This window comes from Athalia rosae, chromosome 8, assembly GCF_917208135.1.
Source record: "Athalia rosae chromosome 8, iyAthRosa1.1, whole genome shotgun sequence".
Lineage (NCBI taxonomy): Eukaryota > Metazoa > Arthropoda > Insecta > Hymenoptera > Athaliidae > Athalia > Athalia rosae.
The window spans coordinates 1097370-1123264 of record NC_064033.1 but is presented as its reverse complement, the minus strand read 5'-3'; the positions used below and the strand labels follow the sequence as shown (position 1 = coordinate 1123264).

At 37.8% G+C, this 25895-nt stretch overlaps 6 protein-coding genes and 1 long non-coding RNA gene across 16 annotated transcripts; 4 read left to right on the top strand and 3 right to left on the bottom strand.

The window, feature by feature from the left end:
- The first annotated feature begins 257 nt into the window (after positions 1-257).
- LOC105692405 (actin-related protein 3) lies at positions 258-2710 on the top strand. Its single transcript, XM_012411587.3, has 6 exons — positions 258-442; positions 670-850; positions 938-1252; positions 1343-1660; positions 1729-1947; positions 2027-2710. Exons 1-6 carry the CDS (start codon positions 399-401, stop codon positions 2204-2206), a joined length of 1257 nt encoding a protein of 418 aa, XP_012267010.1. The 5' UTR covers positions 258-398; the 3' UTR covers positions 2207-2710.
- Positions 2673-5143, bottom strand: LOC105692404 (transcription factor 25). Its single transcript, XM_012411586.3, has 2 exons — positions 4872-5143; positions 2673-4626 (listed from the first exon to the last, which is right to left on the bottom strand). The coding sequence occupies exons 1-2, from the start codon at positions 4998-5000 to the stop codon at positions 2782-2784; spliced, it is 1974 nt and encodes a 657-aa protein (XP_012267009.2). The 5' UTR covers positions 5001-5143; the 3' UTR covers positions 2673-2781.
- Positions 5144-5259: 116 nt separating this feature from the next.
- On the bottom strand, positions 5260-8096 carry LOC105692410 (syntaxin-12). The gene is made up of 5 exons (XM_012411596.3): positions 7942-8096; positions 7342-7475; positions 7198-7267; positions 6648-7035; positions 5260-6571 (listed from the first exon to the last, which is right to left on the bottom strand). The coding sequence occupies exons 2-5, from the start codon at positions 7448-7450 to the stop codon at positions 6323-6325; spliced, it is 816 nt and encodes a 271-aa protein (XP_012267019.1). The 5' UTR covers positions 7451-7475; positions 7942-8096; the 3' UTR covers positions 5260-6322.
- Positions 8097-8221: 125 nt separating this feature from the next.
- On the top strand, positions 8222-10014 carry LOC105692408 (syntaxin-17). Of its 2 annotated transcripts, none has more exons than XM_048659718.1 (5): positions 8222-8618; positions 8687-8892; positions 9063-9274; positions 9334-9550; positions 9614-10014. In XM_048659718.1, exons 1-5 carry the CDS (start codon positions 8557-8559, stop codon positions 9703-9705), a joined length of 789 nt encoding a protein of 262 aa, XP_048515675.1. In that variant the 5' UTR covers positions 8222-8556; the 3' UTR covers positions 9706-10014. The 2 variants fall into 2 exon arrangements, with proteins under 2 accessions (XP_048515675.1, XP_012267017.2); XM_012411594.3 differs by having other exon boundaries at positions 8226-8618; positions 8697-8892.
- Positions 10015-10488: 474 nt separating this feature from the next.
- On the top strand, positions 10489-15734 carry LOC105692391 (motile sperm domain-containing protein 2-like). Of its 2 annotated transcripts, XM_048659710.1 has the most exons (10): positions 10490-10971; positions 11040-11086; positions 11481-11627; positions 11931-12108; positions 12206-12572; positions 13493-13568; positions 13782-13888; positions 13954-14154; positions 14254-14391; positions 14452-15734. In XM_048659710.1, exons 3-10 carry the CDS (start codon positions 11582-11584, stop codon positions 14632-14634), a joined length of 1296 nt encoding a protein of 431 aa, XP_048515667.1. In that variant the 5' UTR covers positions 10490-10971; positions 11040-11086; positions 11481-11581; the 3' UTR covers positions 14635-15734. The 2 variants fall into 2 exon arrangements, with proteins under 2 accessions (XP_012266988.1, XP_048515667.1); XM_012411565.3 differs by having other exon boundaries at positions 10489-11086.
- LOC125502077 lies at positions 15559-16862 on the bottom strand. The gene is made up of 2 exons (XR_007279892.1): positions 16721-16862; positions 15559-16557 (listed from the first exon to the last, which is right to left on the bottom strand). It is a non-coding gene; the product is annotated as an uncharacterized LOC125502077 (long non-coding RNA).
- On the top strand, positions 16119-24182 carry LOC105692390 (transcriptional repressor CTCFL). Of its 8 annotated transcripts, none has more exons than XM_048659708.1 (13): positions 16119-16514; positions 17593-17769; positions 17857-18092; positions 18183-18541; positions 18644-18813; positions 19640-19776; positions 20123-20273; positions 20357-20498; positions 20611-20883; positions 21401-21537; positions 21789-21931; positions 22012-22257; positions 22342-24182. In XM_048659708.1, exons 2-13 carry the CDS (start codon positions 17640-17642, stop codon positions 22399-22401), a joined length of 2184 nt encoding a protein of 727 aa, XP_048515665.1. In that variant the 5' UTR covers positions 16119-16514; positions 17593-17639; the 3' UTR covers positions 22402-24182. The 8 variants fall into 8 exon arrangements, with proteins under 8 accessions (XP_048515665.1, XP_012266986.1, XP_012266987.1 ...); XM_012411563.3 differs by lacking the exon at positions 19640-19776 and adding an exon at positions 19460-19596 and having other exon boundaries at positions 16122-16514; positions 20360-20498; XM_012411564.3 differs by lacking the exon at positions 19640-19776 and adding an exon at positions 19460-19596 and having other exon boundaries at positions 16126-16514; positions 20360-20498; positions 21813-21931.
- Positions 24183-25895: the final 1713 nt, after the last annotated feature.

Below are 25895 nucleotides of genomic sequence, written 5' to 3'. Positions count from 1 at the left end.
ATGTTATTCCCAATCTATTTATCAAATTGTTCATTCGAATAAGTCGCTCGGGATATACGAAGCAGTTTCTTCGCGGGCTTTGCGGCTAAAATAGTCTTCTTCATCAGTGTAGAGGACGACACAGTACAGATGAATCTCGCGCGTTATTAACAATTATAAAACGGCAACTTGAACGACAGAAGTTAAGTTGCTAGCGCCATCTACCCCTATTTGTAAGGGATCTGACCTCTTCCTGGTTTTGATCCTGATCATTGGGCCTGCCGCTTGACGCACTCTGGAGAGTTGACAAGTAGACAAGTAGGGGCCCCCTTATCACTCATGCGAGGTGTGGTTTTCGGTTTACAAAATTCTGTTCGAGTTAAAACCGCTTTTTCTAATTGTTAAGAAACCTAGATACAATGGCCGGACGCCTTCCTGCGTGTGTTATTGATGTTGGGACCGGGTAAATATTCTCTTGTTGATTTCTTTCACCCATAATTAATTTGACAAGCTGACTCCTTAGTTCATTTGAAGTGACTAACCACAAATTTCCCACTCACTGTATCCGCCCTCATTTCACGTCTTGGCAAACCCAAGGTGCTGCTAAATCTCATTCTGAAATCATTGATCTGTCCTTTATTCCGAAATAATTTTATATTTATTTTTACTCATTAATTTACCTCACCTTAGGTACACAAAGCTTGGCTTTGCGGCTAACAAGGAACCTCAATTCATCATACCATCTGCAATCGCAATTAAAGAAACTGCTAAAGTTGGGGACAACTCAGCTAGGCGTGTGACCAAAGGGGTTGAGGATTTGGATTTTTACATCGGAGATGAAGCTTTCGATGCTACAGGATATGCTGTCAAAGTAAGCATCTATCTTCATTTGCATTGAAAGCAAAACACTACATATCAATTCTCCAATGATAGTAACTCTTATTACCAAACTTTCCAGTACCCAGTCAGACATGGCCTGGTGGAAGATTGGGACTTAATGGAGAGATTCCTGGAACAGTGTATCTTCAAATATCTAAGAGCTGAGCCAGAAGATCATTATTTTCTGCTGACTGAACCGCCGCTCAATACACCTGAGAACAGGGAATACACAGCTGAAATAATGTTTGAATCATTCAATGTACCTGGTTTATATATCGCAGTGCAAGCCGTTTTAGCCTTGGCTGCCTCATGGGCTTCTAGGAATATTGAGGACAGAATATTAACAGGGATTGTTGTAGATAGTGGGGATGGTGTCACTCACGTTATTCCTGTGGTAATGATCATTTGGCTCAACAGACAAGTTCCTTAATCCTCAGGACGTGTGTGATGTATCAACTGTTTTTTTATTTATACTTATGTTTAGGCAGAAGGATATGTGATCGGGAGTTGCATCAAACACATTCCTATCGCTGGGCGAAATATCACTTATTTTATCCAGAGTCTTTTAAGGGAACGTGAGATCGGAATACCACCAGAACAGTCTTTGGAAACTGCCAAGGCCATAAAAGAGCGATTTTGCTACATCTGTCCCGATATTGCTAAAGAATTTGCAAAGTACGACAGCGATCCTACCAAGTGGCTCAAACGATTCGAAGGGATAAACAGCATTACAAAACAGGCTTTTGGAGTTGATATTGGATATGAAAGATTTTTAGGACCAGAAATATTTTTTCATCCAGAGGTGAGATCCATAGCTATTTTTAATAATATGAGATGGTTCACTGAATCAAATAAAAATTATTGTTCTAGTTTTCTAACCCAGATTTCACAACGCCATTGAGCGAAATTGTGGACAATGTGATTCAAAACTGTCCCATTGACGTGAGACGACCATTATATCATAATATCGTTCTTTCGGGAGGCTCAACTATGTTCAGAGACTTTGGAAGACGCCTACAGCGCGATATAAAAAGAACTGTAGATGCCAGACTGAGAGTTAGTGAAACTCTCAGTGGTGGACATATTAAGGTAAAGTAGCAACGATATCTGAATTTATGGATAAGTTTTTTACTTATCTCTGCTGACAATCTTCTGTAATATCTTCCAGCCAAAGCCAATAGATGTTAACGTGATATCGCATCACATGCAACGTTGTGCCGTCTGGTTTGGGGGATCCATGTTAGCAAGTACTCCAGAGTTTTATCAAGTTTGTCATACGAAAGCAGATTATCAAGAATACGGGCCAGGAATTTGTCGTCACAATCCAGTATTTGGTGCTATGACATAATTGGACCAGGATTAGCGAGGTAATGTGATAATTAATAACCGTCGGTTGAAATATGAGAAAACAGAGAACTTAATTGGTTCCTGTTTGTATCATTTTTACAAATCTGATGACGGTATAAGAGTTTATCCCAGGTTAGATTATTGACATTGAACTGTAACTAAAACTCTGCTCATTCATCTCGATTCCCAATGTATTTCAACCTTACCTTGGTTTTAATAATTCATGAATGAAATCCAGACAGAGATTTCGAATATGTACCCTCCATTGAAACACTACGTGTAATTCAGTGAGGTAGGTTATTTCTTCCGATATATTTTAAAGTAAAACATGCTGATATCAATCGTATAGGTATGTAAATGGCATGTCATTAAAGTTTTCATAACAGTTGAAATTATTAATTAAATATGTACACAGAACTAAGGAAAGAATGCAGAATAATTGTATAGAGAATTCACATACAGAAAGGTATGTTGAAAAATATTAATAAAAAATCTTTTTCAATTACATCACTTCAGTATTCTAGATTTTAATCAGAATCTATCACAATAATTCTATCTGACTTCATAAATCACAAACTAGTCTATTGTTGGGTCAATATCCGTATCCTCATCTGCATCGGCATCATTAATACCATCAGGTGCCCTGATAGACAGCAAATTACCCACCTCCTGCAGAAGATTTGCCACAGTTCTTCTCAAATCAGCTCGTGCTGCTTCTTGTGCAACCGCTGCATTTCCTGCATTTTCCATCTCATTTTCAAACAAATTGAATCCGTTTGCTGCAGCTGCAACCACATCCTCCTCAAAGTCCGTAAACAGTGAAGAGAAGAAAAGTGAAAACAGATTTGAGTTGCTCTGATTGGGTCTGGCAGTTACCCGGAGCCTAGAGTAGAAATCTATTGAGTCTGCAGGAGGTAGTGGATCATGCGACAACACAGGTCCTTGATTGTGAACCTCTTGTATGTCAACGGTAACTTCCTTGATGTCTGATAAGATGATGTGTCTCAAAATGTTTTTAGGCAGTTTTCCTTGATATCGTGTTGTCCGTTTTCCTTCACAATACTTGACAAATTCATCCCCAGACTCCACCTTGTTCAGCACTTCATTAACATTTCGTTCAAGCCATGGCAAAATGTCTGCCTCTTTCCACAAGTGATAACTTCGTGCTACATATAAAGCCTCCAGTTTCTCCAGAGCTGGAGGAGTTGTCGACTTTGCATGACTGTTGAAAAAATCGGAACCCATCACTCGCGAATCCGTTTGTACACCGCATTTGTCCAACAGAGGCACAAGAAAACTGGGAAACATAGTGATTGCATTTTGCAGCAATTCATCGGCCAATTGGCCAGTCCCCAAATGAAAACTGGCCAAAGCTAAACTATACGCAATGTTGGGTAGCTGACTCAAGTTTCTAGCACTTTCCCATACTTTACAGAATTCCACAAACCATGTGTATTCCCGTGCTCTCAATGCGTAAAAGTCTATTGCGAGTATAACAGCCAGAGGGTCATCATTTGGATCAAGGGATAGCAACATTTTACAAAACTCTAAACTTGTTCTGTAGCAGGCTCTTCCCCCAACAAATATTAGATGCTTAAATAAAGTTAAGTACAGTGCGCGGTTCTGTTGTTTTTTATAATCCAGTCTGCAATTGGCAGTAGTCACGTTAAACAAGGGATGAAAGGCGCACTCTAAACAGTACAAAGCTCTTTCTGTGAGTTCAGCAGCCATTGCCAGGTCCTCACTTAGTTTGCAAAGCTCTGCCAGTTGCAGGAGAGCATCTACATGATACGGATGGGCGTTTATAATAGTAACGATATTATCGGGGTTCAGGCTTTCTACTGCTTGAAGAAATTTCATTTGAGTTTGTCGGTACGACGTATTGTGTTCGTAGACAAAATATTGAATTCCTTCTTCCCTTTCCATCGATTGATCCAGAGACATTGACAGGCCAGACTTACCAATAGGTGGCCAATTCTCTCGAGCAGAAATAAGCCATGTCTTCTTCAAGTGTCCTTGCCGACCTCTGCCTCGCCGTTTACTCTGCTCTGCCTGGATGGTTTTGCTGCCAAATATCCTCTTCAGTTCGTTATATGGGTTTAAATTCTTGTGCTGAATAGTGAGGACATTTTCCTTGCTCCTCTGCAAAGCCAGGCCGGAATTTTCTGGATCCTTTCGACTAGAGTTAGGCACAGGCTCACCCAAAAGTTTATTTATTTCTCTAACGGTCCTCTCAATTTCATCTACTTCCTCGTTATCTTCCGAACTGCGTCTGGTTGTTCGGTGAACCTTCGAGCTCTCAGATTTTTTCCGTTTCTTCTTTTTTTTCTTACGTTTTGCTTCTTCTGAGAGAACTCCAGCAGCTGTTGAGGTCTCACAGTCATCATCCTCCTTCGCCTCGCTTTCAGAGTGCTGATTTAACTATAATTAGGAAAAGATAGATTAGGTTTGATAACCTTTAACTTGATTCTCTCATAATACAGCTAAGAGTAGGCCGCTAATTTCATTGAGGCACATAAGAAGGGTACAGATTGTATAATGGAGGTAGCCGATGCATTAAAAGCTCAGAATTGAGTGTCACCGGTTCAGTAACATTAAGTAGGGTCGGATAAAAATATATTTATTTCAAAGGTGAAGAAATTATTTCTAAAGGCAAATTAAAGTACCAAGGCGAACACATTGAACTGCTTTCGCCTGACACCTCCCGTGATGGGATTCTCATTGTCGCTCGTGACACACTCCTTTTCAATTGCTTCATCGCCCCCGTAAACTTTCTTCATGTATCGTGTCGACATTATTTGACGGCAATTACCCTGTCATATGTCACGCGTTAAATCGCGATTTAACTTGACTACAAACGTTAACTGTTATCCGGAAAGATTATCCCTTATCAAATAGACTACGCAAATAATTTAATGAACTACGTGCACGGCGCGCAACTCGTGGCGGACAGGTAGCCATTTGTATGTGGAACATGTGACGGACACGCGGGAGTAAAATCGAGAGAACGGATTATTTGAAGACCAAAGATTGTTGAAGAAGATGCTGAATAAGTTTTATGGTTTGTAATATGATGTAGTTATTTATTAAATTTTGATTAAAATAAAACGGTAGTTTTATAATACATAAATAGGTAATTAATATCATTTAGATCACATTAATTGATCCGCGATCGTTAATTTGCATTGTGCTATTTTTTTTTGGTTTAGACTTTTGTTCATTTTTACAGTCACACAGCGAAATTAAACCTTCTTTACTTTTATTCACTAACGATTAATTGGAATGGCGATAATTTTGGTATCTGATCAATGCTACATTTTAATTTAGGATACCTCTTCTAGTACATAATTAATACATGCGAATGGGTTACATTTAGAGTACGGTATATTTGCTATTAAACAACAATACTATAATGAATATATTTTTATCATATTAAAACTGTATACATGGATAGTTATCAATATGATTAATAATAATTCCAATCATATAGACAAGACGTCCCAGCTACGTCGTTATACAATAGTACGTGACCGGCTTTTGCTTTTCAAAGATCTTCGCTTCCCTAATTCCCATATCTCGACTGTATTCGTCGTCAATTAATAGATTACGTAACGTAACAATAGTATAATACAAATATATGGGACTTTTCTGTGACTCGATCTGTTGCCTGATTTTTGAAAGTCCCTATTTATAATACAGCCTAAAGACGTTGAATTATCAGTGCAAGACTGTGTTACCTGGCTTTGGACGAATTCAAACTTACCCGCTTGAGAAATGCAGATCCTGCTGCAAGTTGAACGTGACATTGATTATCGAATTATAAACTCACTTATGGCTCATGCAACAATTAAAATAAAGAACTTCGAGATGTTTATTACGCTTCGGTCCGAAGTTCTGGCACGATCTTTATGCAAGCTCATGCAAACTATCTTTAATAACATCACAATCATTCATCATTGGTTCAACAGATTTGCGCAAATACTCTGCCCTCTCTTAGCACCAGTAATATTTTAGTGGTATTGATTCTCTCCAGCCAGAATAAGTACGCTTTGACAAAGTTCATTCTAATCTCTTTCCGATTTACATCTCACGTCAATTCTCCATTCTGAGACTTGTTTTACGACGTTTGCCAAACAATTATTCCTATCAGAATAGATAACACAACAGCGGCAATGACGATAAGTATGCATTTTTTTTTACGCAATTTTGTCTGATACGTCGAAGCCTGCTGTAACTGCTGTGCACCTTCGCTAACAAAAACTTCAGTCCTTTCAACAGAAGCTTCAATCGAGTCAACTATTTCCCCTTGCTCATGAACTAGAGCACCAAGTTCTTTGAATATTTGATTGACATCGCTTATGTCGCTCTGAAAAGCAAAGACAAAATTATTGAATATCATAGAACACGAAGTTGGGTTGGAAGTCCAGCAAAAATTTTCTCACCTCCAACTGACGTATGCTAGCTTCATGTTCTTCAAGCATTCGCAAATTCTGTTCCTCTTGTAATTGCTGCTGCTGAATTTGTCGCTGAGTCCTATTATCTTGCAGCTCTATCAATGTCTCTTGCTTCTTCTCACCAAAAGGACTGATGCCAGCATTCGCCTTTGCCTTACGTACCATTTCTTTTTCTTTAGATGCTGCCAGCCTCTGTACTGATTGAAAACTGTTCAGTGCAGCAGTAAACTCATCTTGAAGCCTTTCCCTCTGCATCTTTTGCTGCCTCTGCTCTCCTGGACTACTCGAGCCTGCATTGTTGGTCAAGTTTGCCAAATCACGCAAATGAACGCTTGTGTCTTTTGCCAACTGTTGCGTATAATGCTGAATCTGATGGCTGTAGATAAACGCAGATTAATCATTTTCTAAATGTAAGTATGATCTGAAATATTAATTCGAAAAAATACAGCCAGAAGTTCATAGGACCAATAATAGGACTACTATTCTGCTATAATCAAAAGATGAAACTATAAAAAAAAAATGCATGTAATCAACTTACAGCTTATTCCTAAGTTCCTGAGAGTCCGTAGATCCACCCAACTGATTGACCATTCTTTGCATAGAAGAAACTGCGGAAGGAGCAATTGTTTTGCTTTCAAGTATATTGCAAGTACAAGTAATTTTACCAGTCTAATGATCTTACCATTTTGTGATATCTTGAGTATTGATGTGCCAATGGACTGAGAAAGTCTGCCAAAATCCTGTTCCCTTGCTGGGCCACCATTGTGGTATGAAGAAAATCCAAAATCCATCTTGATCCAAGTTTATCCAACCAATCTAGATTCAAAGAATCAGTACCAAACAATTGTTGAGAATGTAATTGACATAATGACTCTATAGGCAAACAAGAGAGTGGACAAAATGACGAACATCAAGATAACTAGTTAAATTTATCCTGATAAGAGGAATGAGTAGGATGGTAGTAATTTACAAGTAATAACGAGTTATAATAAGAAAAAACTATGATAATTTTTGGAAATTTTAGGAACATTTCTAAAATTTCTTAATTTCCTTCAGGAAATTTTAGCTACTAAGTATAGCACCTCTGTAGTTTCGAAAAAAATTTTTCAAAGCGGGTATTGTGCAGTTTATAACGTCAAACGCTGTTGGTGTATCGCGAAGTCCGTCAAATGCCTCCCAATCCCAACCTCCTGGTGGGAGTGACTCAGAAAATTAGATTACCGAAATGTCAAGCTACGCATTTCGACGAATCGTTTATAAATGTAATAAATGGAACACCTACCTTACTTGCGATAACCTGATGATTATCCCATCAATACAATACCCTGGAGTCTTGAAGAAATCAATGTGTTTCACGAAAAGAAACGCAAAACCCTCCCTTACTAATAACTGAACACCAAGCCTACTACAGCAAAGAATACCGATCAACTAGTGATTAATTTATAGGCAGCACGAATTTAGCCAGAACTGACATGCACTGCAGGAAAGTTTCGAGCACAGATATCGACGAGCTACTCGATTATAGCAGTAGTCGTTTTGACCGCAAAGGCGCAGGACAAAGTTCTTTCAGGAATGTATTTTTATTGTTCGACGTGCGTGTTAAATAAACAATATTTAACACATTGTTCCAATTTTGGCGTGTGAGATCTATGTTCGACATTACATCAAGCTAGCAAGTCCCTGTTTACATCTGTAAAATCTATTAATGAATAGTGCTATCGTTTGCTCACGCGTAATCATGCATAAAAACTTGCGATATTAAAAAGATTCTACATTTTTGCAACATCCTTGGCGTTGTGAGATAATAAACACAAGCAAGACACAATGTCGATACAGAGCGAAACCCCTGGAATTAAGCAGCCTATAAAACGTTTAGAAATTCCCATAAGCAAATTCAATGATGTCGCAATACCACATCACATTGGAATGCTCAAGAGACACAAGGCTAATATTGCAAAGGTTAGGCGAAATATTGTGTTACATTTGATTCTTCATCTACCACACTTTTCTTAGATTGTTACTCAAAGACTGTTACAGTTGCAGCAAAGTGGTGATTGGGATCGGGTATACAAAGAACAGGCAAATGCTTCCCGGTTAGTATCACAACTGAAACATTTACTTTATGAAATGGATGTTCTCCGAGGACAAGTACAAGACAGCGATATAGAGAAGTTTGACAAACTTACCGCTTACTCTAGAGCAACTACAATGAATGCAATCAAAGAATACTTAGGTAGGCTTCAAGTTCTCTATTATTTGTTAGAAACAATTCATTGAACAGACAAGATCAATTGGGGACTGATCTTAAAGTTGATGATCAAATGGCACATGCTTCATGGTTTTGTGATTTATCTGAGTTGTAAAATATGAGTTGAGAAAATAGTCATCTACGAATAATCATAGGGTTAGAATTCAGTCTTCCTACCAAGGATCTTCAATTATCCAAAGATGAAGATCAGGCCACAGACAACCCATTTCAGGATAGCAATATCCAGCTGCACGCAAAGGAGGAAAAACTGGAACGGCAAGAGGCCTGTCTCCATGCCTGGAACTCCTTGCAGGATGACATGCAACAATTACATCAGTTATTTGTAGATTTCAATCAAGTTGTTCATGTAAGTTCATGATTACATCGAAGTCAATTCAATAATAAACATGACTATTCATGACACAGGATCAGAGAGAACAAGTCAACAGAATAGAGGAAGATATTGAGGAAACTGAAGTAAACGTAATAGAGGGTACAAGGTTTCTAGACAAAGCTGCAAGGTACAAAACAGCAGTATATCCATTAGCTGGAGCTTTAGTTGGCACTTGTCTAGGTGGTCCGGTTGGTTTGGTTGCTGGCTTGAAATTTGGTGGACTCACAGCAATCGGATGTGGGCTATTAGGTAAAAATTGTGCAGCTTAGTTGCTTGAAATTCGAAGCAGAGTGAAACACATCTGTTTCTTAGGTTTTACTGGAGGAACATTTTTGAAAAAGAAGACAATGAAGCAAGCTCCTGAAACTCAGCCAAAGATGTTGGAAGAAACAGATGCAAGGTGAGAGGGTTCAGTTTCAGAGTTGAAAGTTGTAAAAGCAGATAATAAGCAGTTATGACCATCATCGACTAGCATGAGCCAATCTGCAATGCACTGTTCCATGATACAGCTCACTGTTAAAGGAATGTTCTATTCACCGTCTAACAATAATCAGCGAAGAATCCCAAAACTATTCTGGCATAAAAAATTAGCAGGTGCCTCCCTGATAACATAACTGTGATCTAAACAAATAACTATGTATATGCCTACTTTTGACAATTATGTACAAATATTTTGTGAATTAAATAAAATGTTACTTAATACTTTTCACAAACCGGTGTTGGGTGGTTTTCTATCTGACTCAATCAGATTCACCATAAAACCAGTTTACTCATACTACAATGTCTGATGATATTGTTTGCTATTTACTGAAATAAGCATGAAATATTGAACCAAGGAGCAATTTCTCTAAAAGCAGAGTTGTACCTACAGAAAAAACTTTACTGTATCTCAGAGGATTGGACAGTGAGGATTTCAATGTCTTCAGCAGTGATTTAATTTCAGTCAATGTCTTGGGACGTTGACCTCGATCACACTGAATGAAATACTCTTGCGAACGGGTCTTTAGTCTAATTATTTCATTAATAGAGTTGTTTGTGGACAATTAAAATGAATTTATATCAGAGTAATGAATCACAAAATAAGTGTCGAATTATTATTACAAACAATTACCGCCCGATTTGGAAACAAAATCTTAATGCAATGCAGCCAATCCAAAAAATCAAAATAATTCAATTGATAGATGATGACGGATACAGACGGTTGCCTTCTGAGCACTGACGTTGTTTGTTGAAGCTCTGCGTTTTTTTACTCCATATTAGCATCTATTATTTTTAATAGCTACGCAGGCTATTGAAAGTAGCGAAGCTGTGTAGCCAGTTAGTAATCTCAGTTATTGAACAGATCGCCAAAGGCAAAGCGACGTGTATTGGCGGAAATCAGATGGACTTTTGACTTGACAGCAATTGCATATCGACACGAGACGCTTCCCAGATAAAATTTAATACATAAGTAGTTTGTTCGATTACTTTCCAAATTTTGCGATTACTTTATCGGTCGTTCAGACTACAGCATAATAAATGGTTCTACTTTCCTTTGATAAAGGAAATTCGAATATAAACAACAAAACAAACATTAAAAAAAAAGATTTCTGTGGTCTGTTCGACTTGTGACCTGACTGGTTAAGTCATAGGTGTGTTTGTACTTCAAATCGAACAAATCGGTTTCAAAGGTATAAAAGATTGTTGTAATTGATATATCGGATATGGAGCCTACCACTCAACAAATCGCTGATCTTAGGAATAAATTTTTGAAGAAACTCGAGGCTGATGGCGCACCTGAACCTGGTAAATAAATATTATTCCAACTATCAATTTTATCAGTTAAAAAATCACAAGGTTTGCACGCCTCGTTAATCATTCACTCATCTTGATGAGTTCCAACTTTTAGCCAGACAAAAACTTTCTATAATATAGCATAAAAGAACTTGGCATCAATAGAATGATGATTGAGTTTTTTATATTTTATATTCTCTACGCCTCCATTCAGATATATCCTTCTGAAGATTGACTTACAATGAATCTGGAATTATAAGAATAGTAATTTGCTTATGAATTTATCTCACTACAGAATTAAAAAAAATTCGTTTTGATTTTGTGTAACAATCGACGTTGCCTGGTAATTTTCATAGCAGTGAAAACACAGTCACAGTTCAATCTTATCTTCATGTTCATATTCCAGATGGCTTCCATCCAGCTGATATTGCCAGGATTAAAGATAAAGATGACTGGCTAAAACGATTTTTGGAACACAACGAACTCAATCTTCATGAGTCTCTCAACATGTTATGGGAATCCTGCGAGTGGAGAAAGAAATTTGGCTGCAATGGTAAAAGAAATAATAAAATAGTCTCTCCTATAAATATTAAGAATGGACTTTGCATCAAATGGGCTTGTACCAAATGAGCTCGATATTTTTTCTAATACTTATTTTATACTTGGCATAATTTTCTCTTTGGTACAAAGTAGATAGGATAGATGATCAGAAGAATAGAGTCAAGGACAGTGATCTAGTTTTGTATCATTGCCAATATCTTTGTGCATGCATAAATAACGTAGGAATCTTCATGAACTTTGTATCTCAGGAACCCTGACACATTTTGTTTCACTCTTCATTTCATACCTCTTACAGATATTACAGAAAATAACGTAAGGAGAGATTATTTAGAGGAGGGAGCATTCTTTGGCCACAGTAAAGATAAAGATGGAAAAACACTACTTATATTCAAATCCAAGCTCCACAATAAAGGAACCAAAGATGCTGCTGAGCTACATCGATGTGTCGTATACTGGTTTGAAAGATTGGAAAGGTAGGTAATCATTAGATATCTCTGTGATGTTATTTGCCTTGGTTGAAATAAATTTGGAGAATAGGTACCATAAAATGTGTGATGTTTTATGTTGCAGACAAGACAAAGGAAATCAGATATCCATATTTTTTGACATGGCAGATACTGGCATATCAAATCTGGACATGGACTTCACAAAAAATTTGATTGGCCTTTTCAAAAATTACTATCCAAACTTTCTCAACTATATCATCATCTTTGAGATGCCATGGGTTCTGAACGCAGCCTTCAAAATAATAAAATCTTGGCTTCCCACAAAGGCGATTCAGAAAATAAAATTTGTCACCAAAGCTACCCTCAAGGATTACGTTGAACCGGACAATGCTCTGATCGCATGGGGTGGAAATGATAATTACTCTTTTACGTTCATTCCTGAAGCACAAGCAACATCAGGGCTGACTAATGGAAGATTTGAGAACAAAAAGGTAATAAATATTTACAAATTTTACAGTTGTAAAGTAGCAGCGGTGTCTTGCTATATTCCACCTTTAAATTTCCACGTATGACAAGCTTATAGCGTATAGCTTATAAATTTTATGAAGTCCGATGAATCCATGCCGTGTAGAGAGACTTTTGTAACAAAATTAGCTACTCAAAGCAAAGTATTTAAACAAATATCCCTCGTTTTTTTTTTCCAATTAGGATTGATGGTAAACTCAGAACGTCTCTAAAATGAATCTTCGTTATCATACCTCTTAAGGGAAACATTTACTTTGAAAGTAGCTTTTTCTCTGACATGTAATCAGGGCCGTCTTTCTCTGTATAACGATATGATAGAGAATTTGAGATAGTTTCGCTGGCTCGTTTTATCAAGGTCTCAATACATCAATAGGGTCATTGACCCAGATCAAGTATTGATGAGGATCCCACTCTCCTGGTCTCCCCCACTCAACCTAAAAGTGGCATTCTGCTGAAAGGTCAGATTTGAGCGTGAACTATGCACACTAACTAGTGACTCAGCAGAAGCTTAGCCTGCCTTGCAATTTTCCCACTCCTCACTTTGGCATTCACCATTTCTCACTCAATCTACTTTCGATCATCGTGGTAAGATATTCTTACTAAAAAACCTACACCTTAGTTTCGTGAGATGGAACCAATTCCGAAGGTATTCTCAATCTCTAATAAAACATAAAAATTGGTTTCAACATAGTTTTAAATATTCATGAGATGAATATTACCTGTATTTATTCAAAGAATCTCGAACGTTACACGCGTTATTTATATTCTGATAGAATATTTCAATTGCCTGTAGTATGGTATGTGTTGCTCAACAAAATATATCGTAGTTTTTGTGATTGTTGAATAATTATTGCCTTGGCTCGGAACAAATTTTTTACTCTTTAAGGTTCATTTTGATGACGGGTCACCAATGACTGAACAGGGGCCCAGTGGATTTGGGGATCATGAAAGTGAAGAACCTTGTAAGTCCAAAGTATTATACTTGAATTTGCATTTGATGATTCTGCAGCACAAACGACGTAATTGCCAAATCCATCTGATTCTTCACGACTCTCATATTTCTTTTCCCTAACTCTACTAAACGATTTACCTTAGTAGATTGGGAACACTGCTTGCTCTGCATTATTAGGATAAATCAAAATAATTATAATGACCCCATTATATTTATTCCTCAGTGTTATTCATAGAATCAGAAGTGATATCATTTAGAAAAGAAAAGGCGGAGTATACTGGAACGATATCGATAAAAAATATCGCTTCGGACAAGTGTGTTACTTATAAGGTAATGTATTCTATCTAAGTAGATGAATTGGGTTTGAAGGATTGAAAATAACGCTTTTGTTTTAGATTAAAACAACCTCACCAGAGAAATTCAGAGTTCGCCCTAGTACTGGAATTTTAAAACCTGCACAGACTACTCAAATTACCGTAATGCTACAATCTGGTTATACTTTACATGGGCTTCCTCGCAATGATAAATTTTTAGTCATGTGTCTGCCAGTTAAAGATGCGAATACTTCCGCACAGGAACTCAATGAAATCTGGAAGGTAGTTATTTGTTTGATGCAGTCAATACTGATAAATGATATTTGTTTTTATCTCTAATCATTGTATTTCTCATTTATAACTTTATTTGTATTGCTTCAGACCTCGGGAAAAAATGCAAAACAACATAGATTGGGATGCGCGGGAGCAGGTGGTGAAAATGAAGAGCCATCGAAGTCGGCGTTGTATAGTAACTCCGGAAGCAATGGTGACCGAACCATAGATCGACTGGTTTCTAGGGTATGATCCACGTGTTCAACTTATTCGATTATCATTTTGAAGCTCCATTTTCTGTTTCAGGTAACACAATTAGAAGACTGCCATAGCAGGCACCATGCAGAACTATTGTTTGTTAAACGATTGCAGATACAAGTACAATTGATCTCGATTGCTCTAATTGTTTTCATGGCGATAGCAATCGTTTATATACTCAGATCCGATATTAGGAATGCAGCTGATCAAGTGTGTCATCATCGTCAATAGTATGTCCGACTTATTCGGGAAATAATATCTAATTATCATCAATGGGTACTACTTTCGCCGATGCAGTTCTAACACACTAGCTACACTACATGCAGTTGAATAATCATGTTAGATCACTTTGTGACTAAAAGCGGGCAGAGCAACTTATGGCGTTGGCGCCAAGGAACAACTGGTATAAACGGAACTGAACGGGTTATACTAATTTTCCACAGAGGTAATTTAATGTGCTGATATAAGCTTGAAATTTCCTTCACATATTTTTATAAGCTTTTTTACATCCTACCCGTAACTATATTCTAGAACTGGATGATTCGAAATATTGTCTAGTCTTGGATCGTCAGATGATTAGCTGTACAATTTTTCGAAAAAATGTACACCTTCATTTTTTGGCGCTTGCTATATGACATCACAGTATCACTTGATATTACGTTATATCTATATTATTTTTCTTCTTTTCATTATCAATCCATACAGTACAAGTGCGCATTATATCAGAATTTGTTGATCCCTGAGCTGAAACTTTGATTACTTCGTATTCTCAGTTCTTTTCTAAAACTAACGTGACTTCCAGAATATATTTGTCTAAAACTAATGAAATTCAACACATTTGTCGTGATTCAAAGTTTATCAAGTACGTAGGAACGGTAAAAACCGGTGACTCCTTGACTGCCTAATAATTATAATATAATCTATTTTCGTTGGACTTTACCCTAATGCATATGAGGTAAAGTGAGAATAGTGTATTCAATTTCAATTTTCTTTGCTACTTCATGTTTTATTTCATAAATCTATCTAAAGTCACAAAAATAATTTTAAGTACAAACTTTATACGAAACATTGTTTTTTCAGTCCTTACTATATTCGTACTTTTCTACGTGTAATATACCCGATACGTTATAATAATATAATTATTATTGTCGTGTAGGTTTGTTGTTATATCCTTTCTGCAGGTTATTATTAGATTTTAATCATTTGTATTAATAGTGTTATATGAGACGTAAAAAGCGTTATGTTCAAATAGGTATTTTATCTACGCTAGGCAGCTACACGAAGAGCCATTTAAAAGATAAAAAATAAATAAGATGTTATTCCCATGATAATTATATAGTGATTACTATTTTATATCCCCTGTACTCCCCGCGTTTAATTGATAACGAAATCCAAAAGTAACTGTAATTCAAATTTCAATAGTAAATTATAAATCGGTGGGTCAAATTTGGCATCCGCACACTTCATAATACCGCGAATTTTTCCCCTTAACTTCCCGCCTGTTGAGTTTCGGTGTATCGCATATTCGATTGTGCATCATATTGTCGGTGCAACGATGCATCGTAGATCGCTATGGATCACTACAGTAATTTAGTAAAGATGAAGCAATCATATTCATAATGAAGATCCAGTAGAACGGAAATGACAGAGCGTCTGATCCATGTAATAAGCGAGCGTATGCTATGGTACGCAGATGTGGATTCGTTAATGGGTAGGACGGAGCCCGCGTACCCATCCAGCGAGTCAAGCGAGTCAAGTGCAGCGGTCTGAAATCTCCGGGGGCAAATGCATAGAAGCGATCGCGCAGCCAATTCGCGCAGCATTTGAACTTTCGCAGCCGATCGCCATGTTGGCTTGTAGCTCTTACACAACGCCCTCACACAAATAATTTCGAGTTAAAAGGTAAGCGAATATTTGGTGTAAAAATGCGATGTGAGTGACATGTTAATGAGATAATAAAAGTACAAGTGAAGGCGTGAAATTAGTGATAGTTTAAAGTCGTGTTAGCTCTGTGCATTTATCGGAGTTTTCGAGAACTCTATCAGTTCGCCTTGTGGAAGAAGAAACGGCATCTCTTTGCTGCGCCCTCCATATTGATGACAGCGCCGACGGTGATAATTTTACGAAATTTTTGCCTTTAATGCCCCCTGTGTCCTGAAATCCAAAGCATGATATTGTCTTAAAACCTATCCGGCAGAATGCGCGATTTCTGATCTACGAGGGCTAACGAGAATCAAAGAATTTTTTTCATTATTAATCTCATCACACCCCAGCTAACGCCACGCTATTTCGCGATGCCATGCCACGAGACCCTTACTTTGCGATGCCCTCATCCTGCCTGCCTATGGCGTCCGAGTCATGCGGAGTTCTCCTTCCGTTCAGCGGCCTCCTCTCTACGCTGTTGCTTTTCCGTCTATTCGCCCAAACTTAACGGATATTGACGGGCCCCTTGGCATCACCACGCGTCATCGAGGTTGGCCTGATTTTATTCATGTTCCAATGTCCGCTGGGTATCAGTCGGAACTCCACGCTTGTTTGAAGAATTAAAGATGTCCAAGCGCTTGGTTGATGATAATCAGCGGTACGGCACGTTACGTTGCGTGTGCGTCGTACCCCATGATACCCCTGTTTTCGGAGAAATGAATTTTTTTCTTCCCTATTGATTTTTGCCAATCTACGAATTCCACTCGAATTATACCTGCTTATCTACCACATGCAATGCTCCTTTAGGCATAAGCGTGCCACATTTTATCCGTATAATCGTTGGAAGACGTTTTTTCAACAATTGTTATTTTAGATTTCTGTCTGTTGCTTGGATTGAATGCAAGTTATGCGCGTCGTATCCTCATGATGGGAAAAGAGCGAACGTTGGCGTGCGATTTTTTTTTTTTCATAGCCAGGACAATTAATATGTAGATATCAGAATGCTGGTACAGTTTGCAAATATGTGTAAATATTATTCAACGCAATTCGCACGATTAAAAAATACGATTCGTGCTAATATAGAGGTCTTTATAATATGGATAATACATAGGTATACCTACATACACATATCTCAGCGATTATTTCTTTCATTCATGACTGCAATCTTATTTTGTTTTAGTTCACTTTTAGGAATGTAAGACTTGTAAAAAACTTGAAATGAATTCAAAATGTGAGTAACAATTAATTGGATAATGAAACTTACAGGTAGAGAAGTTTGAGAACCAAGAATCACAATTGAATGGTTACGCGTCATGTCAAGTAACGTAGCAGAGATAAAGTTGGAGGAAGGTCCAGAGTCTGTGACGGAGATCCAGACCTACTTAGAGACTTTTAACAAGGAAATTGAAGGTGGTCAGGGTGAACAACTGCAACATGTGCAATGTGAGTGAAAACACTGTCTCTTTGTATCTGAGCTTTCATATTTTTGCTCATTTCCTAATATTTATACTTGTACAACTCTAATAATAGTGCAGCAAGTAGAAGGCCTTGCGGGAAGTGATGATGGAGGTACTTATTTTGTCGATCAATCTGGCCAGTATTATTACCAAGCAAGCAGTGACGATGCACCAGTCATAACACAGGTACAAATTCAGGAAGCTGAAGATGGAGATGTACAGAATGAGGGAGACGAAGTTGTGGAAGATCAGTATCATGAAATAGAAGAGCTAGAGAGTGTGGACACTGGCGAAGATGCTGGAAAACAGGTTTTGTTCACTTTCCGTTGATTTTCTCAGTTTTTTATGATCCTTTTATTATTCAATATCATAAAAATACTTTGTTTCTTGATCTTTCAGGAAGTAGTATCGACAAATGGGAGTAATCAGATGGTTATAAATTCCGGGGATGCTTATCAAACAGTGACTATTGTGCCATCTGATACAAATCCAGGAGAAGTAAGCTATGTGTTAATTGTTCAGCAACCTGAGTCTGAAGAGAAAGAAATCAGAGCAGATGACGCAGAAGTAGTTGAAGGGGAGGATGGGGAGCAAGACCTGACGGTCTATGATTTTGAAGATAATGAAGACAACGAAGCACCTGTTGAATCTGAAGCTGAAGATGATAAGACTAAAATTATCAAGTTCATCCCCAAAAAATCGCAGACTGTTACTCAGGCTCACATGTGCAATTACTGCAACTACACAAGTCCTAAGCGGTGAGTTGGAATCAAGAAGTCACAAAAACTTAGTTTTCTGAGCTATACCAGTATCAAGTAATGGTCTCGTTCGTGTGATTTGTAATATTATTCTTTTTACAGCTACCTCTTATCACGCCACATGAAATCTCATTCCGAGGAAAGGCCACACAAATGCAGCGTTTGCGAAAGAGGCTTTAAAACCTTAGCCTCTCTACAGAACCACGTCAATACGCATACAGGAACAAAGCCCCATCATTGCAAATTCTGTGACAGTGCTTTTACTACATCCGGTGAGTCATTTTCTTTAACCCTATCGTTTCATTTCGGAATGTCGTAGCATATGATTTTTCTATCATAAATAGTGATAAAAATTATCAGTAAAAATCGTTCGAGAAAGCAATTTCCTGGATATGAATACATTGCTCCTTGCATATTTAATCGACGTTCTCATTGTCGTTTGTTATTTGACGTATTTATGCTTGTGAATTTGTGTATATCTGCATGCGTTGTGTGTACCGACATGTTTTTTTTTATGAAAAGGCTCTCCAGGAATTGAGGTAATCTGGTAATTGAAATTTTCCTATCTTCTTCTAAGTGGTGAAATTATTACTTCAAGCCACCTCTACCCGAAATACCTTCCAACTGTTCAACTTTCTGAAACCTTTTTTCCAACATCGATTTGAAACACATTTAGACCCATCCTGCATGATCATTACAAGCCAATTGATTTATCGCTTCTTCTCTCACTTATGTTGAAAAAAACCTGAGAAGCTATAATGTTATTACTCGATAACTAGTATGAATAATACATATTGCTGTACACGAAACGACATTTTCTTCTTCTTCTTGCGTAAATGAATCAGAAAATGAATTCCAAAATGAATTGGTGCGTTCGGAAGCGATGTTTATAGTGTGGGTCTTTCTCTTTGGTTGCAGGTGAACTTGTAAGACATGTTCGGTACAGACACACCCATGAAAAACCGCACAAATGCCACGAGTGTGATTACGCCTCGGTTGAGTTGTCCAAACTTAAACGACACATTAGGTGCCACACCGGAGAACGTCCCTATCAGGTACGTTGTTACAATTTTTTAAATTGTTTTTTTTATTATCTAGGAGAGTTGGTGCGTCACACGCGGTACATGCATACACGTGATAAGCCTCATAAGTGTACCATCTGTGATTATGCTAGCGTTGAGAAGAACAAACTGCGACACCACATACGAATTCACACGGGAGAACGTCCATACGAGGTTGTTTAGTCTGTAGTGTTTCGATTATTGTAAAAGATAATCCGGCTTTCTGAGATATGAATAACAGTTGGAATATTATTGATGCTCGTAATAAGTTGACTTAATATTCTGTTGTGAAACGGCTACACCAGATTAGTTATTCTCTATGTTTCTTTATTATTTTTATTACAATTCTCTGCTTTCCTTGCCTGTTCTGCTTCTTTCTTTAACTGAATTCAAATAGCCCGTTCGTTCGTGCTATTTCCTTTCAGGTCTTAGAAACGATCTGATACCATTCGATGTACGCCGAAGCTATTTCGTAACAAGATTCTTTATCTTACAAAGTTTTTACTTTTCAATATTCCAGTGCCCGCACTGTACATACGCAAGTCCAGATACCTTTAAGCTAAAGCGTCACTTGCGTATTCACACCGGTGAAAAACCATACGAGTGTGATATTTGCCAAGCAAGATTTACGCAATCTAACAGTTTGAAGGCACACAAGTTAGTCCACAATGGTTAGTATGGACCTATCATAGGTGTATCATATTACTTTTTTTGATGCAAGAACGTTGTTGAACAAAATTTTAATTTTCAACAGTAGGAGATAAGCCAGTATTTCAATGTGAACTATGCCCGACTACCTGCGGGAGAAAGACGGACCTCAGGATTCACGTTCAGAAGTTACACACCTCTGATAAACCCCTCAAATGCAAGCGATGTGGCAAGACATTCCCTGATAGGTAGGAATCGTAATACTAAGCAAGACGGAATTTTTTTTCTCAGAGTGATTATATAATTTGCTTTAAATTTTTGGGGAAGTAATGTAATCATAAATGTGCGTTCCAATTACAGGTACAGTTACAAACTTCACAATAAAACACACGAAGGTGAAAAATGCTACAAGTGCGATCTTTGCCCTTACGCGTCAATATCAGCGCGTCACCTTGAAAGTCACATGCTAATTCATACAGATCAGAAGCCGTACCAATGTGATCATTGTTACCAGTCGTTCAGACAAAAACAATTGTTGAAACGTCACTGCAATTTATATCACAATCCATCTTACGTACCGCCACCACCTCAAGAGAAGACCCACCAATGTCCGGAGTGCGAAAGACCTTTCAGGTGAGCAATAAGTTTCGTGTTCAGATGACCCCTCATCTGTTTATCTTTGCTGTGGAATATTGAAAGCCAACTTTTTGTCGGCATACAGAAAATGACGAATATGAAATCAAAGGATTAGATGCAGATCATTACATTAATAGAGATCTAAGACTGAGCGATTGTTGGATTAATTGTCACAGTCTTCTTGATAAAATCACACTTTCCGTAATCAATTAATGAACCCCTTCACTATTGCAAAAAATCACATCGTAAGAGGTTGATTATGTGTGAAATTCTCATTTAACTTGAGATATCTGACATCCAGCTGCGGCTTCAAGTATTGGCAAACCGGGATTAGCTATCATGAAATTATGTTTGTATTTTTCTGATTAACAGCTGCAACCCGGTTATGGGTTGGAATGTGACTTGTTCTGGTGCAAAGTGCAGGTGAATATTTGCCGATAGCGAAGGGGTTAAACAAATTGCGATATTTTAGATATATTTCTAGAAAAGTATATAATTTTTGATATTCAACTAGGCATAAAGGCAATCTTATTCGACACATGGCTGTTCACGACCCAGAATCATCTCTTCAAGAAAAACAGCTTGCTCTTAAAATTGGTCGTCAAAAGAAGATCCAAATCATTGATGGTCAGAGGGTTGAAGTCATGACTGGTGAGTTTAGAGTATTGGCATCAGTATGCTCTGTTATCTCTGGAGTTTCAAATCATTCACTTTTATGTCAATGGGCAATTTTTTTGTGGAAAATATCCATCAAAAACAGTGATCAGGATTATTTTCAATCGGTGTGCTTAAATTTACACGTGTAGGACTCATCTTTACTTTGAATTAAGTACACTCGCAAGGATGCTTACGATATGACTTAGATCATTGACTAATCTCCATGTGTTATGTTGTGGTGGCAGGAGACTTAGCTTCTAAACTTAAAGGTTATGACGATGAAGAAGAAGAAGACGAGGATGAAATGATGGCTGTTGAAGGAAGCGATGGGCAACAGTATGTTGTCCTCGAAGTTATTCAGTTAGCTGACAACCAAGGAACTGATCAGGTGAATTGATCGAACTTTTGGCAATTGAGGGGCTCAGTGCTAGATTACAGAATCTAATTTTATTTGTTGAATTTCTCTAGCAAATGGCAGTTGTCGCCAGTGAAGATGGTGATTTGGTAATGCAAGATCCGTTGGGTCAAGATGGCGTAGTTGAGGGAACAGAAGAAATGGGAGAGGAGATGGAAGAGGAGGAGGAAGAAGAAGTTGTATTGAAACTAGAAGATTCGGCTCCTACTCCCCCTCGTCGGTCAACACGATCGTCACAACCCTCTCAAAGTGACCCAAAGTTGAGAAAAGACATGGAGACTTGCTTTGGTTTTGACGAGGTGATTAATCAATGAGTTGATATTAGCAAAAAAAAAAAAAATTTTTACATATCTCACAAAGTTGGATCTTCATCTTTTGTGCAGGAAGAAGAAGAAGATGACGAAGATGACAGCAACATCCACCTACTGCAGTCAATTTCGTAATAAAGGAACAGCAGTGGTAACGTACCTACCTACTTAATAGTCAAATATTTTTCTCTTAATAATTTGGTATACCATACTACACGTGTAAGCAGTGACATTGCCGAGACTTTAAGAGCAGAGTAAAGAAAAAAAAAAAAAAATCCGAAAAACAACAAAAAAATTCAGACATATTATGATACATAATTTATGAATATGTAGTAATTCTAAGGTTTTATAGGATATATTATGAGATAACGTATGTATTGTAATGTTATGTAAAGAAATACGGTAGAAAGATTGTAGCAAACCAAATTTCACCGATATTCATTAAAGTGATTAGCGAGGATTAAGGATCTAGATTTACTTTAAAGCATTATTGTTAGTGACATATGATACGGCATAATATTTGGAATTTGTTATTTCGAAGCAGAGAGAGTCAAACAATTGAATTGAGAAAAATATCAATTATCCGAACTTTGGTATACTGATTTCATAAAATATGGTAAGCAACTGTCATTGAATCGAGAGATCAGGTGGACCTGCAAAGTTAGTTCAGTTAAACGCGCTCTGTAAATAAGTGCTCATTGTAGTAATATTTGATTATCTTTTTAGTCTATCGTATACTTTGGGTCGATTAACAATAATTAATAACATAGCAATGAAACTACAATAGGATGTACTCGGATTGAACTTCACAACGCGTCTTGTACGAACTCGTCGCTTTCATTACATTAAAAATTTTTCCTTTTTTTCTACACATCAACAAAAGTACATTGTACTTACATTCGATAGCGCTACATCGATTGGTAAACAGTGGCGCCTATTTACCACCAGTTATTGAAAAGAAACTATTGTTTCGGAATCTTGCGTTCTGAAGAGCTATGAAATTCGTGTCTAATTTTATTTAGTTTTTTTTCATTCGACGAACTAGCAAAACTTTCAGTTATTCCTCACGGTTCGTATTATAGAGGCTCACTTATTGTTCCGGGTTGATTGGATTTGTAGTTTCGTATTAGTACAATATAAACCCAATTGATTGATATGTACAAAGGAAAAACAAATTCTTGAAAACTTGAAGTAAAAATATGTAATCGGGCAGAATAACGATTTCACTGACAAGAGAATCATTAAAATTTATCTTATTGAGGTAGCATGGCAATTATTTTGATTGATTACTACATTTTTTCACTGCAAACACGATGGTCAAAGTATGTGACCTCAATCGGTGAAGTATGAAGAATAAATTGACGAATTAATAATCGATAAGAATTTCACGTTCAGTAGCAGTATGGTTTTTACGTTTACTATCATATACCTTTCATTGCGATGGTTTATAAAAATATTTACTAGTTACTATTATTGGCCCAGCTCATTTTATGTGGCGTAATTATTTGTGTATTTCTATACTTACTATTATAATATCAACTCTATTGAATGAGTTTAATAAAATCATTAATTGTCTAGCGATATACTTGTTACCTGTTCTTCTGCTCGTTACTAAACTAAGCTAAGAAACTAATTCTAAATTTAAACTTAGGATTAGAAGAGGAATAAAGGGACATAATAATAATATTAATAAAAAACATCTGTAAAAAGTCTGTACAATTTTTTTTCACAATTAATTGTACATATTTCAGTAATTATTATTGGTATTATTTCTATTTCTATTATTACAGATATGATTATCTATGTAACACAATATGCACTAATATCTCAAATTGTATACACTTTCTTACGTTATTCCAAAGAGAAGTGTAGTGTTTTCTCGATAATATACGTTAATCAATCATCAACTTCAAAAATGGTCAATAGTTTTGCTTGTTGATTTTTAGAACAGAACGAAAGTCACGATATTTGAAATCTTAGAACACAAGACCGAATGTGTATCTCTTGACGAAGTGTGATGAAAAAAAAAGATTGGGATGTCAATCCTATCTTGGAAATCTCTTTGAATATCGCAATCAGTGTTAGTGGCCAGCGGTGCACGTAAAAATGGGTAAAAAAATTAGAATCAGAAACCGAAATGGGGGAACGAGCATGCGACGCGCACACCCTACACCGTGCGTCGCTGCAGAGCGACTGCGGAACCGTGGATGCAATTTAAATGCCACCTGATTCCGGCACCTCCACTTCCCCCACTCCAGAGTATCGCACTGTTGACGAACGGGTCATTGACCTTTGATTCGTAATCTGCAACCCCTATTTACACGGCCCGCCCTAGAGATGGCCCCACGAGCGTCAAAGTGCAAAAAGTTGGGAGCTACTCATCAGCGGCCGGAGCGTGTAAACTGCACTTTTCAGCCCCGTCCTACACGCTGCAACGATGACGAACGACTGGTAGCCGATCTGATCCTGAGCCTCGAAACCCCCACTCCTTCCTCTACAAATATAGGCATAGTGTGATGAAGCTTAAAAATAATGGCGTAGTTCTCCCTTCGAAGGGAGGATAAGAATCGCACGAATTATTACAACTTACAGGATAGAGTTCACGTAACATTCAGATCTCGTTGGCTTTAGGATCTGTGATCCTTTTATCCCAAAAAAAGCTTGAAAACGAACATTACAAATACGCATGTGGTTCCCACTTGCCAAGGCTCCCTTACCGTCCTCACCGATGTTACGGAGGTGCCACACCCAAGCTCTCGATGGTCAACAACCCCAGCTGAACGAACGAACTAACCCTCCACACCACTCCCCATTATCCCGTCGTTTTATTTATAGAATGAACAACGGGACAACGGGTGTTGCCCACGGAAGGCTATAAAGTTCGATTGACGCGTAGAAGTCGATGACGGTCCCTCTCCACATCGATGATCCATACCTTTAGGTATAAGGGGGTTGACGAGGGTTGCGATCTCTTTTCGTCTTCGTTCGTTACGTTAATGTGGGCGTTCACCTTAGCAGGGAATTTAATTATATCTAATTGAAGGCGTGAGCTTCCTTCATCGATCCATACAACTGTTACACGACGATAAACAACGATTAATCTAATTATTATAACGATTAATTTCGAAAGTTGGGAGCGCGTACTCAGAATCTCTGCAAACATTTCATTGACTCCCTAAGGGGGTGCGCTTTTTGAAATTAACCGTCGAATCCACGGCTCTGTGTACTATACTTGGTATTGTGAGTAAGTATAATGCATGTAGGTATGTAAATAGTAACGCGACTCCGCAGGATCCGCGCTAGTTCCAAGTCTGAAGTTTCTCGAGTCCCTTGACTCTTGACTCGTTGAACAAAAGGAGCTACAGCTCGTAGTATGGGGTATAACATCAAGCTTAGCACAACGGCAGTCGGTTGCGTATTGCGAACGCGTTTAATTTACGACTCACAAGTTGCCGCTGACGAAACTCTCCTGCACGTCGTATCGTGCCGCCGTTTTAACGTCCGTGCACGTGGAGCTGAGAACACAATACCCTTGGATCAGTGTCGCTGTCACCTTCTCTATCGCTGATCTATTTCCTAAGGCCCAAAGAGACCAGCTATGTAGTCGCCAACGGGTAAGCCAGCACTCG

Coding starts and splice junctions, on each gene's coding strand:
- LOC105692404 (XM_012411586.3), bottom strand. CDS start 5,000: ATGTCGACACGATACATGAAGAAAGTTTACGGGGGCGATGAAGCAATT. Junction 4,627..4,871: donor AGTTCAATGTGTTCGCCTTG/GTACTTTAATTT, acceptor TCCTAATTATAG/TTAAATCAGCACTCTGAAAG.
- LOC105692410 (XM_012411596.3), bottom strand. CDS start 7,450: ATGGATTTTGGATTTTCTTCATACCACAATGGTGGCCCAGCAAGGGAA. Junction 7,036..7,197: donor CAGGAACTTAGGAATAAGCT/GTAAGTTGATTA, acceptor GTTTATCTACAG/CCATCAGATTCAGCATTATA. Junction 6,572..6,647: donor CTAGCATACGTCAGTTGGAG/GTGAGAAAATTT, acceptor TTTGCTTTTCAG/AGCGACATAAGCGATGTCAA.
- LOC105692405 (XM_012411587.3), top strand. CDS start 399: ATGGCCGGACGCCTTCCTGCGTGTGTTATTGATGTTGGGACCGG. Junction 1,661..1,728: donor AAATATTTTTTCATCCAGAG/GTGAGATCCATA, acceptor TTATTGTTCTAG/TTTTCTAACCCAGATTTCAC. Junction 1,948..2,026: donor TCAGTGGTGGACATATTAAG/GTAAAGTAGCAA, acceptor AATATCTTCCAG/CCAAAGCCAATAGATGTTAA.
- LOC105692390 (XM_048659708.1), top strand. CDS start 17,640: ATGTCAAGTAACGTAGCAGAGATAAAGTTGGAGGAAGGTCCAGAGTCT. Junction 20,274..20,356: donor ACACAAGTTAGTCCACAATG/GTTAGTATGGAC, acceptor AATTTTCAACAG/TAGGAGATAAGCCAGTATTT. Junction 21,538..21,788: donor GAGGGTTGAAGTCATGACTG/GTGAGTTTAGAG, acceptor TTGTGGTGGCAG/GAGACTTAGCTTCTAAACTT.
- LOC105692391 (XM_012411565.3), top strand. CDS start 11,005: ATGGAGCCTACCACTCAACAAATCGCTGATCTTAGGAATAAATTTTTG. Junction 11,087..11,480: donor TGATGGCGCACCTGAACCTG/GTAAATAAATAT, acceptor TTCATATTCCAG/ATGGCTTCCATCCAGCTGAT. Junction 12,573..13,492: donor GAAGATTTGAGAACAAAAAG/GTAATAAATATT, acceptor TTACTCTTTAAG/GTTCATTTTGATGACGGGTC.
- LOC105692408 (XM_012411594.3), top strand. CDS start 8,484: ATGTCGATACAGAGCGAAACCCCTGGAATTAAGCAGCCTATAAAACGT. Junction 8,619..8,696: donor ACAAGGCTAATATTGCAAAG/GTTAGGCGAAAT, acceptor AGACTGTTACAG/TTGCAGCAAAGTGGTGATTG. Junction 9,551..9,613: donor AATCGGATGTGGGCTATTAG/GTAAAAATTGTG, acceptor TCTGTTTCTTAG/GTTTTACTGGAGGAACATTT.